The sequence below is a fragment of the Cetorhinus maximus genome, chromosome 16, assembly GCF_964194155.1.
Source record: "Cetorhinus maximus chromosome 16, sCetMax3.hap1.1, whole genome shotgun sequence".
In the NCBI taxonomy this organism is placed as follows: Eukaryota; Metazoa; Chordata; class Chondrichthyes; order Lamniformes; family Cetorhinidae; genus Cetorhinus; species Cetorhinus maximus.
Window position 1 is genome coordinate 11,155,898 of NC_135894.1, and position 21,414 is coordinate 11,177,311.

General features: G+C 41.4%; 1 protein-coding gene and 1 long non-coding RNA gene across 2 annotated transcripts in view; both read left to right on the forward strand.

The window, feature by feature from the left end:
* The window catches only part of LOC144691355 (uncharacterized), a 215,509-nt gene that overhangs the window by 140,895 nt on the left and 53,200 nt on the right, over positions 1-21,414 (forward strand). The window contains exons 20-23 of the mRNA XM_078559369.1: positions 9,286-9,333; positions 10,310-10,359; positions 11,045-11,081; positions 18,688-18,735. Of these exons, the coding sequence (XP_078415495.1) occupies positions 9,286-9,333; positions 10,310-10,359; positions 11,045-11,081; positions 18,688-18,735 (183 nt within the window). The remainder of the gene's footprint in view (positions 1-9,285; positions 9,334-10,309; positions 10,360-11,044; positions 11,082-18,687; positions 18,736-21,414) is intronic.
* Positions 3,364-6,082, forward strand: LOC144691356 (uncharacterized). Its single transcript, XR_013579110.1, has 3 exons — positions 3,364-3,415; positions 4,706-4,753; positions 6,045-6,082. It is a non-coding gene; the product is annotated as an uncharacterized LOC144691356 (long non-coding RNA).

Consider the following 21,414-nt stretch of genomic DNA (forward strand, 5'->3'; position numbering starts at 1 on the left):
TCAGCTTGGAACCTGTAAGATACTTCAGCCAATTTTCTTATCCTATGATGTTCTGTACAAGGCCACTGTGCCATGTTAGCTCCCAGGGCCAATGTAAATGGAAACCTACCACATACAACTAAAATGCTTGTAATCTTTTTACAGGGAATTCCCTTACCACTATTGGCACCTCACCTGTGACAGGTAATCGCAAATAGTTATTTGAGAGATTAACATTTTGAAAATGACCACTGTACGTGCATGAACAAAGTTTGATTTTGCTAATATGTCTGTATGAATGTCTTTGTCACCTGGCAAAACACCAATACACTTCATCGTAGCACAAGGTTCAGTCAACTGCTTGTAAATGACGTATCTTGTCACCAGAGGGGGAAACAGTGTATAAACATGAGAGTATAGTTTGTAGATGTGTGGAAGATACTCAGGGTAGACAGCCATTCTTCTGAACGTTATCAGTCTTATAATTATAATGGGGGGACCAACAACTCTTCGAATTAATGTTTCTCTTAGGGCTAATTCAAATTCAAAATATGGGCTTGAAAGGAATGGCCTGGATCTATTCATCTCATGAAAAATGTAACATTTTGCAAACAAATCCTTAAGTAACTCACCTGTGCCATATTCTGTGCACAATTTACAAAGAAAGTTGGTGGACAAGGTGTGGCTGTTGATAGTCTGACCTGAAATCTTATCTTGTCCCTACAGTGAATGGCACTTCTGTTTACGTGAGACCCCCTCCACAGCACACTACAGGTACTGAAAACGTGCACATTGAAAATATTAAGAATATAAGAAATCTGATGTTGAAATTGAGTAAGTAAGCAGTCCAGGAAATTGCTGATGTGGCTTATCATAGGATCATAGGGATAGAAGGAGGCTATTCAGTTCATGATGCCTTAATGTTTGCACTTTCCCTATACGCCTGTAAGTTTTTCCATTTTAAGTATTCTCATACATTAAAATCAGCTTCCACGGATTTTTCAGGCACTGCAATCTAAACCACAACAAATAACTCAGTAAAAAATAATTACTCTTCATTTTCCTCTAGTTTTTTACGAATTACCATGAATCTATAGATTTCCTACAATGTTCAAGCCCTTGCAGTCAAGCGAGATATCATCAAAGAACTGGATTTTGCAATGTAGATGTTGTTGTGAACCATGGACTTGGCCCATTAGCCACATGTTACACTCGAGGAAATTTGCAACGTCAGCAGAAGAGCCGACCTATTAAATTGTGATCATTTGCATCTTCAACAGAAGAAGCTGAGCTTACAGTAGTGGATTGACCACCTTACACCCCAGCCATTTGATTTTGGTTTATGAAAGACCACTCTGCTAGATTAGCCCCATGGGTATTGTAGATAGAAATCCACAACACCAACCTAACCATGTGTCATCTTTTTACAGAGAATTCCTTAACCAATGCAACCAGCTCATCTTTTTGCTGTTTGAGAGATTTAAATTTTAAAAATGACTATTGTATATTAAGAATACAAAGTTTGGTTTTTGTTTACATGCCTGTGTGAATGTACCGGTTCTCCTCAAAAATGCACATTGATTGACAAATTCTATCCCTCTGCTCATTTGCCAACAGCCCCTCCTTAAGGTGCACAATCAGGGAAGGTTCCAACAATAACAGCAATAGTCAGATCCATTTGTCTTGTCACAAAAAATATCAGTGAGTACATAGTTTGTGGATGCGTGGAAGAAACTCAGGTTAAACAGCCATTGCTATGAACGTTATCATTGGCACAGTTTTAATGGGGAGATCAATGACTTAGAATCAATATTAAAGTTTCTCAAATTGTTTCACATCAGAAATTAATTTCTGCTCAGGCTGAATTAAATTCAAGGGTAGCTGTGAGGGCATAGTCTGGATCCATTAAACTCATGAAAAATTTCTCATTTTGCAATATAATCATTAAGTAGTTCAGTTGTACCATCACCTGTGGGTATTTTACAAAGTGATGTTACAGACAGCGTGTGGGTTGATTGTCTGAACTGAAATTTTGTACTTTCCTGACTGCAAACAGCAGTATTATTAATGAGCCATCATCTACACAGCACACAACAGGTATTGAAAATGTGTTCTTATTAAGATTATAAGACATCCAATACTGAAAATGGGTAGTAAAAAGCATGGGAAGCTGTTGGTGTGATTTAACATATAGTGATTTAGAACAGAAGGAGATGATTTGGCTCCTGGTGTCTATGCAGGCTCTTCTCCAATTAGCCACCTTGACCTGCTTTTACACCCTGGCCCTGAAACATTCCCCTTTTCAAATATTTCTCCAATTCCCTTTTGAAAGTTGCAACAGGATCTGCTTTTCAGGCTGTGGCCTCGAAACTGTATCAACTCACTGCGTAAAATTAATTTCGCCTCATCTCCACTCTAATTCTTTGGGTAATAACCTTAAATCCATGTCCTCTTGGTACTGACCAATCTGGCAGTGGCTACAGTTAGCTGTAGTTAACACAACATTTACTGTGTATAATCTCCTGCGATGTCCAAGCTCTGACATTCAAGTGCAGCATCATCTAATGACTATATTTTACAAATTGATGGCATTGTAAATCTTGGGCCCAGGCTCTTAGCAAAGTGATACACTTGGGGGTAATTTGCAACATCAGCAGAGGTGAAGAGCTTGCACTGTTAGCTTGGAACCTGTTCTATGCTTCAGTCAATTTTCTTATCCTCTGACGTCCTTAACAAGGCCACTGTGCCATGTTAACTCCAAGGGCCAATGTAAATGGAAACCTACCACATCCAACTAAAATGCTTGTAATCTTTTTACAGGGAATTCCCTTACCATTAGTGCCTCCTCACCTGTGACAGGTAATCGCAAATAGTTATTTGAGAGATTAACATTTTGAAAATGACCACTGTACGTGCATGAACAAAGTTTGATTTTGCTAATATGTCTGTATGAATGTACCTGTCTTTCTCACCTGGCAAAACACCAATACACTTCATCGTAGCACAACGTTCAGTCAACTGCTTGTAAATGACGTATCTTGTCACCAGAGAGGGAAACAGTGTATAAACATGAGAGTATAGTTTGTAGATGTGTGGAAGATGCTCAGGGTAGACAGCCATTCTTCTAAACGTTATCAGTCTCATAATTATAATGGGGGGATCAACAACTCTTCGAATTAATGTTTCTCTTAGGGCTAATTCAAATTCAAATTATGGGCTTGAAAGGAATGGCCTGGATCTATTCATCTCATGAAAAATGTAACATTTTGCGATCAAATCCTTAAGTGACTCACTTGTGCCATATTCTGTGCACAATTTACAAAGAAATGTTGGTGGACAAGGTGTGGCTGTTGATAGCCTGATCAGAAATCTTATCTTGTCTCTACAGTGAATGGCACTTCTGTTTACGTGAGACCCCCTCCACAGCACACTACAGGTACTGAAAACGTGCACATTGAAAATATTAAGAATATAAGAAATGTGATGTTGAAATTGAGTAAGGAAGCAGTCCAGGAAATTGCTGATGTGACTTATCATAGAATCATAGGGATAGAAGGAGGCCATTCAATTCATGATGTCTCTGCCTGCCCTTAATGCTTGCACTTTCCCCATACGCCTGTAAGTTTTTCCATTTCAAGTATTCTGATACATTAAAATCAGCTTCCACGGATTTTTCAGGCACTGCAATCTTAACCATAATAAATCACTGAGTAAAAAGTAATTTCTCCTCATTTTCCCTCTCGTTTTTTTTTGCGAATTACCTTAAATCTATAGATTTCCTACAATGTTCAAGCCCTTGCAGTCAATCGAGATCTCATCAAAGAACTGGATTTTGCAATGTAGATGTTGTTGTGAACCATGGACTTGGCCCATTAGCCACATGTTACACTTGGGGAAATTTGCAACGTCAGCAGAAGAGCCGACCTATTAAATTGTGATCATTTGCACCTTCAACAGAAGAAGCAGAGCTTACAGTAGTGGATTGACCACCTTACACCCCAGCCATTTGATTTTGGTTTATGAAAGACCACTCTGCTAGATTAGCCCCATGGGCATTGTAGATAGAAATCCATAACACCAACCTAACCATTTGTAATCTTTTTACAGAGAATTCCTTAACCAATGCAACCAGCTCACCTTTTTGCTGTTTGAGAGATTTAAATGATAAAAATGACTACTGTATATTAATATACAAAGTTTGGTTTTTGTTTACATGCCTGTATGAATATACCGGTTCTCCTCACCAATGCACATTGATTGACAAATGTTATCCCTCTGCTCATTTGCCAACAGCGCCTGTTTAAGGTGCACAATCAGGGAAGGTCTCAACAATAACAGCAATAGTCAGATCCATTTGCCATGTCACAAAAAAAATCAGTGAGTACATAGTTTGTGGATGCGTGGAAGAAACTCAGGTTAAACAGCCATTGCTATGAACGTTATCATTGGCACAATTTTAATGGGGAGATCAATGACTTAGAATCAATATTAAAATTTATCAACTTGTTTCACATCAGAAATTAATTTCTGCTCAGGCTGACTTAATTTCAAGAGTAGCTGTGAAGGAATAGCCTGGAACCATTAAACTCATGAAAAATTTCTCATTTTGCAATATAATCATTAAGTAGTTCAGTTGTACCATCACCTGTAGATATTTTACAAAGTGATGTTACAGGAAGCGTGTGGGGTTGATTGTCTGAACTGAAATTGTGTTCTTTCCTGAAAGCAAACAGTAGTACTATTAATGTGACATCATCTACACAGCACACAACAGGTATTGAAAATGTGTTCTTATTAAGATTATAAGACATCCGATACTGAAAATGGGAAGTAAAAAGCATGGGAAGCTGTTAGTGTGATTTAACATAGAGTCATAGAGAACAGAAGGAGACGATTTGGCTCCTGGTGTCTACGCGGGCTCTTCTCCAATTAGCCACATAGACCTGCTTTTACACCCGGGCCCTGAAACATTCCCCTTTTCAAGTATTTCTCTAATTCCCTTTTGAAAGTTACAACAGAATCTGCTTTTCAGGCTGTGGTCTTGAAACTGTATCAACTCGCTGTGTAAAAGTAATTTCTCCTCGTCTCCACTCTAATTCTTTGGGTCATAAACTTAACTCCATATCCTCTTGTTACTGACCAATCTGGCAGTGGCTACAGTTAGCTATAGTGAACACAACATTTAATGTGTATAATCTCCTGCGATGTCCAAGCTCTGACAGTCAAGTTCAGCATCATCTAATGACTACATTTTACAAATTGATGGCATTGTAAATCTTGGGCCCAGGCTCTTAGCAAGGTAATACGCTTGGGGGTAATTTGCAATATGCGCAGAGATGAAGAGCTTGCACTGTTAGCTTGGAACCTATTAGATACTTCAGCCAATTTTCTTATCCTCTGACGTTCTTTACAAGGCCACTGTGCCATGTTAGCTCCCAGGACCAATGTAAATGGAAACCTACCACATCCAACTAAAATGCTTGTAATCTTTTTACAGGGAATTCCCTTACCACTATTACCACCTCATCTGTGACATGTAATCGCAAATTGTTATTTGAGCGATTAACATTTTGAAAATGACCACTGTACATTCATGAACAAAGTTTGATTTTGCTAATACGTCTGTATGAATGTACCTTTCTTTCTCACCTGGCAAAACACCAATACACTTCATCGTAGCACAAGGTTCAGTCAAGTGCTTGGAAATGACATATCTTGTCACCAGAGGGGGAAACAGTGTATAAACATGAGAGTATAGTTTGTAGATATGTGGAAGATACTCAGGGTAGACAGTCATTCTTCTAAACGTTATCAGTCTTATAATTATAATGGGGGGATCAACAACTCTTCGAATTAATGTTTCTCTTAGGGCTAATTCAAATTCAAATTATGGGCTTGAAAGGAATGGCCTGGATCTATTCATCTCATGAAAAATGTAACATCTTGCAATCAAATCCTTAAGTAATTCACCTGTGCCATATTCTGTGCACAATTTACAAAGAAATGTTGGTAGACAAGGTGTGGCTGTTGTTAGTCTGATCTGAAATCTTATTTTGTCCTTACAGTGAATGGCACTTCTGTTTACGTGAGACCCCCTCCACAGCACACTACAGGTACTGAAAACGTGCACATTGAAAATATTAAGAATATAAGAAATCTGATGTTGAAATTGAGTAAGTAAGCAGTCCAGGAAATTACTGATATGACTTATCATAGAATCATAGGGATAGAAGGAGGCTATTCAGTTCATGATGCCTCTGCCTGCCCTTAATGCACTTTCCCCATACGCCTGTAAGTTTTTCCATTTCAAGTATTCTGACACATTAAAATCAGCTTCCACGGATTTTTCAGGCACTGCAATCTAAACCATAACAAATCACTGAGTAAAAAATAATTTCTCCTCATTTTCCCTCTAGTTTTTTTTACGAATTACCTCAAATCTATAGATTTCCTACAATGTTCAAGCCCTTGCAGTCAAGCGAGGTATCATCAAAGAACTGGATTTTGCAATGTAGATGTTGTTGTGAACCATGGACTTGGCCCATTAGCCACATGTTACACTCGAGGAAATTTGCAACGTCAGCAGAAGAGCCGACCTATTAAATTGTGATCATTTGCATCTTCAACAGAAGAAGCAGAGCTTACAGTAGTGGATTGACCACCTTACACCCCAGCCATTTGATTTTGGTTTATGAAAGACCACTCTGCTAGATTAGCCCCATGAGTATTGTAGATAGAAATCCACAACACCAACCTAATCATGTGTAATCTTTTTACAGAGAATTCCTTAACCAATGCAACCAGCTCACCTTTTTGCTGTTTGAGAGATTTCAATTTTGAAAATGACTACTGTATATTAATATACAAAGTTTGGTTTTTGTTTACATGCCTGTATGAATATACTGGTTCTCCTCACCAATGCACATTGATTGACAAATTCTGGCTCCCTGTTCCTTTGCCATCAGCATCTCCTTTAAGATGCCCAATGATACATAGGGAAGGTCAGGACAAAGAGTGTATTAGTCAGAACCAATTACTTTGTCACGTGCCCATTGTCACTGGTATTGGAATCTCAGAAAATGAATAATATAACTTTTCATCACAAAATAAATCAGTCAACTACTTTTAAAAATGTGTCTTGCTGCCCTATTACTGGTGCTGGAATATCAAGAAAAGATCAATATACTTAAATAACACAAAGACAAATTGGCTCCTTCTTCTCAATGGCATTTAGTGACTCCAGAAGTGGAATGTGTGTGAATCTAATTTGTTGATGTGTGAAAGTAAGTTGGTAGACAGCTGATCCTGTGAACATTGTCATTTTCACAATTTTAATTGGTGAGATTAATAACATAGATTTAATATTTATATTTCAAGACATTTTTCTGTTTGGGCTGAGTTGATTTCAAAAGTGGGCTTCTGACAGCAAAGAGTCTAAGTTTGACTTGGAATAAATGTTACTTCCAATCAGCACAGATAAACTTGGATTTAGAGACTGTAGATGGGAATAGCTTGTATCTATTAAACTCATGAAAAAGTGAACATTTTACAATATAATCCTTAAGTAATTTACCTGTGCTACAATCTGTGGACAATGTACAAAGTAATGTCGCTGACAGGGTGTGATTGTTGATTGTCTAATCTAAAATCTTATACTTTCCTTGCAGTGAACAGCACTATTTCTCATATGACATCTTCTCCACAGAACGCAACAGGTACTGAAAATGTGCTTTTTGGAAATATTAAGAATGTAAGAAACCTGATGTTAAACTTGTGCTGTTCAAAACCACAGGAGCTCCTGATGAGTTGTATTCTAGAATTAGACAGGGCAGGAGGTTGTTCATTGTGCCTGTGCAGGCTCTTTGAAAAAAGACTTAATTAGTCCTATTCTTACGCTTTTTCTATATAACCCTGGAAATGTTCTTTTTCAAGCATAATTTTTTGAGCCAGGTACTGTTGGAATTGCTTCCACCAACTCATTGTGTGGTGCATACTAGACCATATCACATTTTCCCATCAAATTCCAATCAAACAGGTACAGGAAATGTGATTTTTGAGATTGTGGTTGTTCACTTTAGTTTCTAAAGCCAGGGAGAACTGCTGAAATGATTGTTGTAATATGTCTTTAAAGGATTGCAGCATGGCATCACTGGAAAGGAAGTTTGTCATCTGATCCAGTTTTAGTTTCATTTTTGCTTTTCAGCAGAGCACATGTACATACTGCTCTGGTGTTGCCAAGCTTTCAGTCCATGTATATCTGTTCTCATGTACCTAGTCTTATTAAATGAGCTGTTAACATGTTTACCCAATCCCATGTGAGTGATTGGTGCCCTTATATCATTATAAAAACATGAGACTGAAACTGGTCTCAGCTGGATGAATTGTGAAAGTACCATGTTGAGTTTGGATGCCTCTTCTAGATTTGATCACAGTCATTGCCTACAATTTCCTAAAATGATTAAGTCTTACAGTTAAACTTGGTGTCACTGAATAACTGAATTTTACAACATTGATGGGGGCATCAATCATAGACCCAGGTAGTTAGTAACGTATTGGGGATAATTTTGCAACATCATTAAAGGTGGAGAGCTTGCAGATTCAGATTGGCACCTGTTATGTGTCACTAATTTGTGACTTAATGATGGTTCTGTAAAAGGTCATTCCGCCAGATGAGCCCCACAGGTTGTGAAGAGTGAAATCTGCCACATTCAACCTAACTGCTTGTAACATTTTAACAGAGAATTCCTTTACCAATACCACCCTATTACCTATGACAGAAAATTGCAAATATGTGTTCGAGAGATTTAAATTTTGAAAATGACAACCGAACATAAATGGATAAAGTTCAATTTTTGTTTACATGACTGAATTTATGTACATGTTCTCCTTATTACCAATGCACATTGGGTGATAAATTGCGCCCCTCTATTCATTTGCCATCAGCATCTCCTTTAAGGTGCACAGTGATGCACAGGGAAAATCCGGACAGTTAGACTAATAGTCAAATAGTCAATTGTGTCTTGTCTCACACCCATTGTCACTGATGCGACATAATCTGAAAAACATCAACAATACTAGAAAATAAAATATTAATATTTCTGAAGTTAGTTCTCTTTGGGCTAATTTAATTTAAAAATGGGCTTGGAAGGAATGGTCTGATCTATACGACTCATTAAATGTTTAATATGTTGCAATAAAATCCTGAAGTAGTTCATAGGTGAACTATTCTGTATATAAAAAAAGTAATGTCTTAGACAGGGTGTGGCTGTTGATTGTCTGATCTGAAATCTTGTACTTTCCTTACAGTGAACAGCACTGCTGTTAATGCGACACATTCACCACCGCAGACAACAGGTACTGAAAATATTCTCCTTGAAAATATTAAGAATATAAGAAACCTGATGTTGGACTTGATTCGTTAAGCACTCCAGGAAATGGCTGAAATGATTTATCATAGAATCAAAAAGGATAGAAGGAGACTGCTCATCTCCTCATGCCTTTGCCAATTCTTTGAAACAACTATCCAATTAGCTCCTGCACTTATCCGCTAGGCATGTAAATTTCTCCTTTTCAAGCATACTGTTAAAATAGGATCAGCTTCCACCAATTTTTCAGGCACTGCAATCTAAACCGTAACAACTTGTTGAGTAAAAATAATTTCTCCTCATCTCCCCTCTAGCTCTTTTACTAATTACCTTAAATTCATGCATTCTGAATACCTCCCATCCTGCCAATGCTTACAATTCCTCCCATTCCTTACAATTACTAGCCCAGGTAATTAGCAATATAATACAATTGACAGACAACTTCTGCCTACTCTGCTTATTTCTCTTCAGCACCTCCTTTAAGGTGCACAATCATACATGACAATGACAGGAAAAGTCAGATCCATTTGTCTTGTTATACGCCCCTTATGACTGATGCTGTAAATAATAACACAAAAATATCAATTGAATGCTTGTAAAAGGTGTGCCTTGCCACTAGAGGGGGAAATGGCACATCACTGTGAGTGTATGGTTTGTAGATTGTGGAAGAAATTCAGGATAGACGGTCATTCCTATGAATATTTAATTGGCAGAAATTTAATGGCGAGATCAATGACTTAGAATCAATATTAAAATTTCTGAAATTAGTTCTGCTCAGGTTTACTTAAATTCAAAGATACCACTGAAGGAATAGTCTGCATTATTAAACTATGTAAAAAGTTCTCAGTTTGCAATATAATCTTTCAGTAAATCACCTGTGCCACCGCCTGTGGATGTCTTACAAAGTAATGTTGCGGACAGGATGCGGGGATTGATTGATCCGAAATTGTGTTTTTTCCTAACAGGAAACAGCATCATTGTGAATGGGTCACCATCCACAGAGCACACAACAGGTGTGCTCCTTGAAAATATTAAGCATATAAGAAAATGGGTAGTTAAATGGTTTAACATTGAATCGTACAGAACAGGAGGAGGGTATTTGGCTCATGGTGTCTCTGCGAGCTCTTTGAAAGAACAATCCAATTAGCCGCGTGGACCTGCTTTTACACCCTGGCCCTGAAAGGTTCACCTTTTCAAATATTTCCCCAATTCCCTTTTGAAAGTTACAACAGAATCTGCTTTTCAGGCTGTGGACTCTAAATCATATCAACTCACTGCGTAAAATTAATTTCTCCTCATCTCCACTGTTTTGATAATAACATTAGATCCATATCTTCTTGTTGCTGACTGACCTAGCAATGGCTGCTGTTTCCTATAGTGTTCACAACCTTATAACCTCCTGCAATGTCCAAGCTCTGACAGTGAAACACAGTGTCATCTAATGACTACATTTCACAAATTGATGGCATTGTAAATCTTGGGCCCAGGATCTTAGCAAAGTGATACGCTTGGGGGGTAATTTGCAATATCAGCAGAGGTGAAGAGCTTGCACTGTCAGCTTGGAACCTGTTAGATACTTCGGTCAATTTTCTTATCCTCTGACGTTCTTTGCAAGGCCACTGTGCCATGTTAGCTCCCAGGGCCAATGTAAATGGAAACCTACCACATCCAACTAAAATGCTTGTAATCTTTTTACAGAGAATTCCCTTACCACTATTGCCACCTCACCTGTGACAGGTAATCGCAAATAGTTATTTGAGAGATTAACATTTTGAAAATGACCACTGTACATTTATGAACAAAGTTTGATTTTGTTTACATGACTGTATAAGTGTACCCATGCTCCTTCTCAACAATGCACATTGATTGACAAATTCTGCCCCTCTGTTCATTTGCCATCAGCATCTCTTTTAAGATGTCCAATGATACACAGGGAAGGTCAGGACAAAGAGAGTATTGGTCAGATCCAATGCCTTGTCACACGCCCATGGTCACTGGTACTAGAAACTACGGAAAATGCCAATATAATTTTTTAATAACAAAAAGATCGGTCAATTGGTTTTAAAAGATGTGCCTTACCATCAGAGGTGGAAACAGCGCATCAAAGTGTGTGTATAGTTTGTACATGTGTAGAAGATACTCAGGGTAAACAGTGTTATGTGTAGGTGAGCTCCCCTCTATTCAAACTTCTTGGTTGGTCAGAACAAAGTTCGAAGTTTATTTTTCACGAGGGTGTGCCAAATGTATTTAACTATTTAAGCTGTGAGCAATAAGGAGCCCATCAAACAAGGTTTTCTTGAATTGAAGAAAGAGCAAATTTATTAACCACTAAGCCCAAGAAAAAAAAATAAAGATGTAACATCACACACACAGGTATCAGAAATAAGGGAAATGGAAGTCTAATAAAGAAAAATTAAAATAAAATGAGATTAAGTGTCCTTTGTTTGTCCTTGAGGTGTAGATTTCTACACGTTGCATCCGATTTGGGTTAGCTGGTTTCATGGATGCAGTCAGATGTAGAAGATGTTGCAATTATTACGAGATCTCTGGGTCACTGCTAGATTTCTAGTAAAGTTGGCTTCTGAACCGGGTAATAGACTTGTTACACTAGAGAGAGAGGGTTCAGCTTTCAGCCTGTTTCCTTTGCTAAAAACTTCCTTGCAATTTCTCTGCAGTGGCTGGTAGTCTTGCCCTGAAATACTTCACCCATTTTGTATTTCCAAGGGGTTTTGGGTGGGTCTGTTTGTGGCAGCCATTGTTTCAAGATCCGGCACTTTGCATTTTAGGCCGGAATTTTCCGCCCCCTTTGGCGTTGGGTGTCATAGCAGGCATGGACAGACAATATGGCAGGAAGGCCGAAAATTGACTTCATGCCATTGTGAAACCAGTTTACGATCGTCCGCTCCACCCATCATTGGCGGGCTGCCTTTCCCACCACTGTACTTCAGGAACATCATTTTAATACATCTACATCTAATTGTAAGCTCTCCTCGCTGGAATCATCAGCCACGTCAAAATTACCACCCACATCGACAGGAAAACGCGACAGCCCAGAACACGTATTGACAAGTATGACGTGCAAAAGTCGGGACTTACCATTAGGGCCTTGTTCACATCGCGGACATCCGAGGAGCAGAAGATGCTAGAGACCAACAGCTACCGGACCCTGGAGTAAAACATGCATCGCATGCTGGGTGGATTCTGATGGACATGGCTTCACCGCGAAGCAGCTCACAGGAGGTAGAAGGTCACTGTTGATGTCTGGGGTCTGCTTCGGGACATGTGTGTTGGCCACGGTCTGCTACAGATGATCGCCGAGGGGTTGGAGAGGAATGTCTAGGTTTGACTGGGAGGGGAAGGTGTATGGTATGGGGGGTGAGGTATGGAGGGGGGGTAACAATGATGTCAGGGGGGAGTGAGGTTGCGGGGTGAGGAGACAGCACGGGTGGAGGAGGGTGTAACAGGGGAGAATGTGGCAACTGAGGAGGTAGGTGTAGGGGGTGAGGAAGGTCAAGAGAAGGAGTTTGAAGGGGTGAAGGAGTTTGGAGGGGGGAAGGAGTTCGGACGGGGGCAGGAGTCCAGTGGGAGGAAGGAATCTGGGAGGAGGAAGGAGTTCGGAGAGGGGAAGGACTTTGTGAGGAGGAATGAGTTCGGACGGGGCAGGAGTCCAGTGGGAATAAGGAGTCCAGTGGGTGAAGGAGTCCTGGGGGAGGAAGGAGTTCAGATGGGGGAAGGAGTCCTGGGGGAGGAAGGAGTTCAGATGGGGGAAGGAGTCCTGGGGGTGGAAGGAGTTCAGATGGGGGAAGGAGTCCTGGGGGGAGAAGGAGTAAGGATGGAGGAGGGAGTAAGGGTGGAGAAAGGAGTAAGGGCAGGGGAGGTCCAGGTGAACATGCAAGGGAGGGGTCTGTGGAGTCATTGACTGTCTCCTGGGAAGAAAACTGAGAGTGGGCATGGTATGAGGGAATGGTGAGTATGAGAGAGGGCAGAGTGAGCTGGTAGAGTGGGAGGGTAAGGGTGTGACGGTAGTGGTAGAAGGGACAGTGAGGGTAGGTAGTTGGGACCCATGGCAGATAGGGACCCTGGGGTTGGGAAGGAGGAGGTCGGGGAGGTCTATGTGGATGGGGGTGGGATTCTTGGGAAGATAGGAAACTTGCACCTTCACCTGGACATCCTGGAAAGACAAGGGTTCTGGTTGGTAGGTGATGGTGGGGAGGCGGAAGGTGATGCCAGGGGTGGGGTCAACAGTGATGGGGGAAAGGACATGGGTGACTGGGAGAGGGGAAAGGACGGGGGAGCTGAAAACATACTTGACAACCACCATGCTTCTAAAATCGAAAGCGAATGGAGCCTCGTGTTGGATGTGCACAGGTGCTACATGGGAGTGCGATCAGTAGGTGGACGGAGATGTGGGTCAGCTCAGATGGGCAGCTGAAAGAGAACCCCAGCAGGCAGCATTGAAAATGCTCGGAAAATTGAGATCAGTGTGATGGAGGAAGGCTTTGTGTGCATGGGAAAGCACTTACACACACACACACACACACACACACTTCTCCCTCCAGAATCACCCGTGGTCCAGCTGGGCGTAGCTGAACTGCTAATGGGGGTGGACACAGGGGGAAGACTTGCAAAACCTGTGAATGAAGCTGAAAGACAACATTACACATTATTCAGTGAAAGTGAATATATTTTCAGATTATAAAGTGTTCACCCTTGCGATCACTTACGATCAGAATTTCTTAACTTTTCTAGGCTTACCACTTCTTCTAGGTGCTGCCCTAACATCCGCAGCAGGGGTGGAGACAGCCTGTGCAGTGGTTGACCCTGTTGCCTCTGATGACTTCGGTGTGGGCCCTGTGGAGACCATAGGCCTTGAGGGCCCTGGTTTGCTTTGGCTGTCCTCCTGTGGGCCAGCTGCTCCCACTGTGGTGACAGAGGATGAGGTTGAGGGGCTCACAGGCAAAGGAGACTTGAAGGAAGAGGACAGCCTCTGAAATTCCTAAGTGGATGACCCTGGGGTGCCCAGCTGCAGCTCCTCCTTCCTTCAGGTGCCTGAGGACCCTGGCCTGACTCCCCGAGGGGAAGAAGTACCCGGAGGGATGTCGAGGTGCCCCATTTCCCTCTCGCGTTGACACTGTAGGAACTCACCCATGACTACTGTGATGGAGTGCAGGTCTGCGTGCATCTGCGCGTCCTGCTGGACCAGGGTCTCCATCCTCGCCATGGAGACCTCCATACACACATATGTGGGCACCACTTCATCAGAGAGAGCAGGCAGACGCACTCCTCCAACTTGCATGCCACTCTGAGGGCTTCCAGCAGCTCTGTGTGATGTTCTCCTGTCTTCTGCTGACTCTCCAGAATGAGTTGGAAGGCTGAATCCAGAAACTTGTCATCTGACTTGCACCTCACAGATACCTCTTCCCCAGCAGCCCTCCGAGTGCCGGGGAGCTCAGCTGAACCTGCCTCCTTCTGCAGCAGTCACATGTCCATGCAGTAACTACCAGATTGTGAACCTGAGCCTGCTCTAGATCTAGGTCCCACCGAGGTATGTGTCTCTGCGCTGGTGCAGGGTGTGGGTAAGCGCTGTGATAGATCTTCCAGGCTGCTTATTTCCAGCTCTTCAATTGAGGAAGCATCCTCTTCACTGGAGGTCCAGACCTAGATGGAGGTGAGGGACTGGCTGGTTGAGGGTATCGGTTGCTTGGCAGAGCTCCCTGTGAACCAAAGTAGAGATAATTAGTGCATGGCAGCAAGGTCAAAAGCAGGAGAGAGACTCACAGTTGCATTGAGAGAGGGATGAGGTGGTGCAGGATCCTCACGAGGGTGTTCGCCGCCAACCTCACTGTCACCGCAGGCATGGTCCACATCCTCACCAGTCAGCGCAATGGCACACTCCTCAAAGTGAGTGAGGGGCCTAATGTGGGCTACTCCACCCCCAGTCTGGGACCTATCCCTGCTCTTGTGGGACAGCTTCTCCTGCATGGAAACAGATGGAGAGAGTGTGAACAGGACACATGGCACTGGGTGGAATGTTTGTGTGGTGAGTGGAGCCATGGACAGGATGAGGATACGAGCTCCAGACGATATGAGCCTGATGGAGATGTGGGGGTGTATGTGAGAGTTAGTGATGTTGTCCCTTGAGATGTGAGATCCCTGTGGATGTGTGATGGGTTTGTGAGTGTGTGAGTTGAGAGTGATATGCAGAGTGTCTTACCCTGGCGGAATGGAGGAGATCATTCAACCTTTTTCGGCACTGGGTGGCTGTCCTCTTTTGCAGGGCATTGCCGCTGACCACCACTGCCACCACCTCCCGTGCTGGATTGGTGACCTTGCTTGCTGGTCTTTGCCCACAGTGGGGGTGAAGGAGTTCACGGTGGGCCTCCACTGTGTCCAGTAGGCGCTCGAGGGAGGCATCGTTAAATCTGGGAGCAACATGTTTCCTCCCTTTGGCAGCCAACAGTTCCCAGCAGCTTCTCATCTCTTGAAGAGTGCTAGCCCTGTGCAGGGGCGGCCTTTAACTATGGGGCCCAGTTTACTGAAGGCCTGAGGTGACGATAGGGTGGGCGAATCAGAGGCCTGGTGATTTTCCCGGGAATGCATTATTAATGAGGCAGGACTAGGACAATACAATGTGAAAAGATGCCATAGCAACTGGCGGGTAAAATGTCCTTTTTCACACCCGCTACTGCACTTAGTGCAAACCTGGGACGATTCCGCCCTTAATGTCTCTTCCTTAGACAGTGATGAGTTTCAATGTGTGTCTGGATTAAAGGAATTGCCTCTCTCTTCACACTCCCCTGAGGATGACTTGTTTGTTTTTCACCTTCACCTTGGAAGGTGGCCTTGCATTTTTAAGCAGTTTCCTCTGTTTCATTTCAAATCACAACATTTCCAGTCAGTTGAATGTTGAAAATTCAGTTTCAAAGTTAAAGGGGCACAGCCTTGTGACAACTGGGATTCCTCTGAACATTATCAGTAGCACAATTTTAATGGGGAGATCAGCAACTCTTAGAATTAATATTAAAATTTCTGAAATTACTTATCTTTGGGCAGATTTCAGTTCAAACATGAGCTTGGAAGGAACAGTCTGCATCTATTCAACTCATCAAAAATGTAACATTTTGTAATCAAATCCTTGAGCAGTTCTTATGCCCTCTGTCCTAATCTGTGTACAATTTACAAAATAATGTCATGGACAGGGTGTGGTTGTTGATTGTCTGATCTGAAATCCTATAGCGAACAGCACTGGTGTTAATGTGGCACCTTCTCCACAGATCACAACATATACTGAAAATGTACTCCTTGAGCATATTAAGAATATAAGAAATGTGATGTTCAAATTGGTTAAGCATCCCAGGAAACTGTTGTTGTGATTATCATAGACTCACACTGGATAGAAGGAGGCTATTTGATCATTGTGCCTGTGGCTCTTTGAAGGATTTGCCTAATTGGTCCCATTCCCCTGTTCTTTACCCCTGTAAATATCTCTTTTTAAATATACTGTTACAATAGCTTCCACCAATTTTCCAGGCACTGCAGTCTCAAACCATAAGAACTCACCAAGTAAAAATAATTTATCTCCATCTTCCCTCTAGTACTTTTGCAAATTCCTTTAAATCCATTCATTCTGGATATCTACCATTATGTCTGTAAGCCTGTGCTCAAAGCCCTTCATTGTCTACAACTTCCCACAATGTTCAAGCTCTTACAGTCAAGCGAGGCATCATCTAAGAACTGCATTTTGCAATGTAGATGTTGTTGTGAACCGTGGGCCTGGCCCATTAGCCATGGGGAAATTTGCAACTTCAGCAGAGGAGCAGACCTTGCAGGAGTGCATTGGCCACCTCTTATACACCCAAGGCACTTTCTTCTTCATTGACTCTCGGCAGGTTTATAAGAGGGCCACTTTACCAGATTAACGCCATGGCAGTGTAGATGGAAATCTACCACATCCGACTTAACTGCTTGTAATCTTTTTACAGGGAAATCCTTTGCCAATGTGACCACACCATTCGTGACAGGTAATTGCAAATAGGTGATTGAGAGATTTAAATTTTGGAAGTGGCAGCTGTACATCGATTATAATTTCTGAAATTAGCCCTCTTTGCAATCCAGGCATAACAATTTGCTGAGTAAAAACAATTTCTCCTCACCACCCCCACCAATACTTTTGCTAATTATCTTCAATCCATGTCCCATGGTTACCAACCTTCCCCCCAGCGGCTACATTTTCGTGTAGACCTATGATCACAATATTTCATGTCTATAATCTGTTAAAATGTTTACATCCTTAAAGTCAAGCTTAATGTCACCTAAAGTTGCCTTTTGAAACATTGATGATGTTGTGAATCACTAGCGTGGGCCATTAGCCACATATATTACTCTTGAGGATAATTGCAACTCCAGCCTAGGTGGACATTGCAGTGTCAGATCAACACCTCAGCTGATGTTTATTAATCCACTAACTCCAGGCTGGTTCTTTTAAAAAGTCACTCCACCAGATTGTCTTACAAGAGGTGAAGATGAAAGCCTACCACATCAAACCTATCTGTAATCTTTTTACAGGAAATTCCTCTGCCAATACTACCAGCTGACCTACATCCAATCTCCCAACTGATTGATCATTTCAAGTCTGAATGACAGCCATATATCAATGGGCAAAGCTTGATTTTCCTTTACATGGCTGTATGTGCCTTTGTGTTCACTCTCTCACCAGGCGCATTTATTAACAAATCCCACCCTTTCCTCCAGTTCCATCTCCTCATTTCCTTTAAGGTTCACAATGGTGCACAGTGAGAGTAATAGTCAAATCATGTTGTCTCGTCACACCCCCTTCTCACTGGTGCTCAGACATCAGGAAAAGATCAATATACCTAAAAACACAAAGGCTAATTGTCACCTTCTCAGTAGCATCTGTTGGCACCAGAGGGGGATTCAGTGTGAGTTGTAGTTTGTTGATGTGTGAAAGTAAGTTGGTAGACACCTGATCCGCTGAACATTGTCATTCGGACAACTTAAATTGGTGAGATTAATGACTTAGACTTAATATTAATAATTCAAAGTATTTTTCCATTTGGGTTGATTTGAATTCAAAAGTAGACTTCTGACAACAAAATGTCTAAGTTTGACTTACCACCTCAGAAAATCAGCACAGACACACTTGGTTAAAGAGACTTTTGAAGGGAATAGTCTGTATCTATTAAACCCGTGAAAAAGTGAACATTTTACAGTATAATCCTTAATTAGCTCATTTTGTGAAAGTAATTTACCTGTGCTACAATCTCTGGACAATTTTCAAAGTAATATTGATTGTCTAATCTGAAATCATGTACTTTCCTTACAGCAAACAGCACTATTGCTAATGGGACATCCGCTCCACAGAACACAACAGGTACTGACAATGTGCTCCTTGGGAATATTAAGAATATAAGAGACCTGTTGTTGAACTTGTGCCATTCACAACCACAGGAGCTCCTGATGTGTGTTATTATAAAATTATACAGAGCAGGAGGTTGTTCATTATGCCTGTGCAGGCTCTTTGAGAAAGCTACTCAGTTAGTCCAACACCTCTATTCTTTCTACATAACCCTAGAAATTTCTCCTTTTCAAATTTATATCCAATTTCTTTTTGACAGTTACTGTTGGAACCGCTTTCTGCAACTCATTATATAGTGCATTCCGGATCATATCACATTTTCCTATCAAACAGGACAGGTACAGGAATTTGGATTTCTGAGATTGTTCACTTTAGTTGTCTAAAGCCAGGGAGAACTGCTCGAATGATGGATGAATTATGAAAGTGCCTTGTTGAGTTTGGATGCCTCTTAGAAGCCAATGTGATCTCAGTTGTTATTGTCTATAATTTCCAACAATAATCAAGCTGTGGCAGTCAAGCTTGGTGTCAGCTAATTACTAAATTTTACAGCATTGATTGGATCATGGCCTGGTGCCTTAATTACATCAAGCAATAATGTTATGCTGTACTGTGGGGTCGCTTTGCTTGTGAACTGGTTGCACGCTTACCTGTCGGCGGGTGAGTTGATAACAATATACGGCAGATGCAGAGACCAATGTGAGATGAATCTATTTATTTATACAGACAACAGAGCGCTAACAGGATGTGTGCTTCTCCAACCAGACCCTACTCCAGACTAACCCTTAACATTGTAGCCCACACGACACAGCAATTGGATCATACAGTCACGTGGTCAACCTGTTCACATTCTCTTAAAGGTGCATTGCACCTCAGATTATCACAAATAATTAAAGTTAATTTGCCATTTCAGATATAGAAAGCTTGTAGCATCAGACTGATTTCTTTAAGCACCTCAGTTGGTTTTCTTACCCACTGACCTTGGGCTGATTTGTAAAAGGCCACTCTGCCAAGTTAGCCCATTGGTTGTCAAGATGGAAGCCTACCACATCCAACCTAACCTTTCTCAATATTTCACCTGTGACAGGTGTTTGCAAATATGTATTCGAGAGATTTAAAATTTGAAAGTGACAGCTGTACATTAATGAGTAAGTTTGATTTTTGTTTACATGACTGAACAAATGCTCTGGTGCTCCATCTTACCAATGCGCATTCATTGACAAATTCTGCTCCTCTGTTCATTTGCCTTTAAGGTGCACAATGATGCAGAAAGGGGGTAATAGTCAGATCCAATTTTCTTGTTACCTGCCTTTTTGCTCTACAATCTCAGAAAGAAACTTCTTTAGAACACAAAACGAGTCAGCCCACTGCTTGTCAGTGGCATGTATTGGTATCAGGGAGAGAAATGGCACATCAAAGCACGTGCACAGTTTGTTGATGTGTGGAAGACATTCAGGATAGACAGCTATTTTTCTGAACATTATCAGTGGCACAATATTAATGGAAAGATCAACAACTTAGAGTCAATATTAAAACCTCTGACATTGGCTCTGTTTGGGATGAAAGCAATATGAAAGTGGACTTCTGACAATAAAAAGTCTAAGCTTGACTTGGAGTAGTTGTTGCTTGCTTTCAGTACAGACAGGGCTGTAACTTATTGCAGAAACTGTTGGAGGGAGTAGTCTATTAAACCCATAAAAAATTGAATATTTCCCAATATAATCCTTAAGTGAATATATCTCACCCGTGCCATAAGATATGGATATTTAACTAAGAACTGTCACAGACAGGGCATGCCAGTTGAATGTCTGATCTGTAATTTTGTACTTTCCTTGCAGTGAATATCACCATAATTACTAGGACGTCCACTCCACAGATCACCACAGATATTGAAAATGTGCACTTTGAAAATAATACAAGAAACTAGATGCTAATATTGAGTAGTTAACAACCACCCGACACTGCTGATGTGACTTAGCATTAGAATCATTCAGGACAGAATGAGGCTTTTCAGCCCATCGTGTCTGTGCCAGCTATTTGAAAGCTATGTAGGAAGGAAGAAGAAATTAATTGTTTTTTTCATTATTTCTTGTCAAATGATAATACTTTTGTTACACACATACTGCTGTTAAGGAAAAACAATTCTCTTTTACGTGTAAATTACTCTGGCAATATCGGTTGTATTTAGGGGTATATGTTTCGGTTGTGATTACAGAAACAAATAAGAGACCAAACTTGTTAAATTTCAGGTATTGTTGATGTTGGTTTAGTCGGTATTCTGGCAAATTAGGAACATGTACTATTTTACACTTTAATGTGTAATTTTTTTTTTGAGTGGGGAGGGAGTGTAGTGTATTCCAAGAACTGAGCATTTTGTTATATTGCCCTCTCTGCTGCCCTCTCTGTTGGGGAGGTGTAAATAAAGTTAGTTAAATAATAGCTGCCTACAGTGAATACGCATGGGGCAGAATTGTACCCGTGGCATGTGGGCATGTGCCCGACACACCCATGCTTGAAATAAAGCGCCCTCTCACAATAATTAGGTGAGCAGGCGCACGCCAGAGCTGGCAGAGTGCTAGCCGACAATTAAAAGGCATATTAATGCCACTAAGTTAACAATTGCCCTGAATTTTTCACTGCCCGTTCACCCTAACGGGTGACGGGCAGGTGAAAAGGCCAAGCACCTTTGCATTCTTT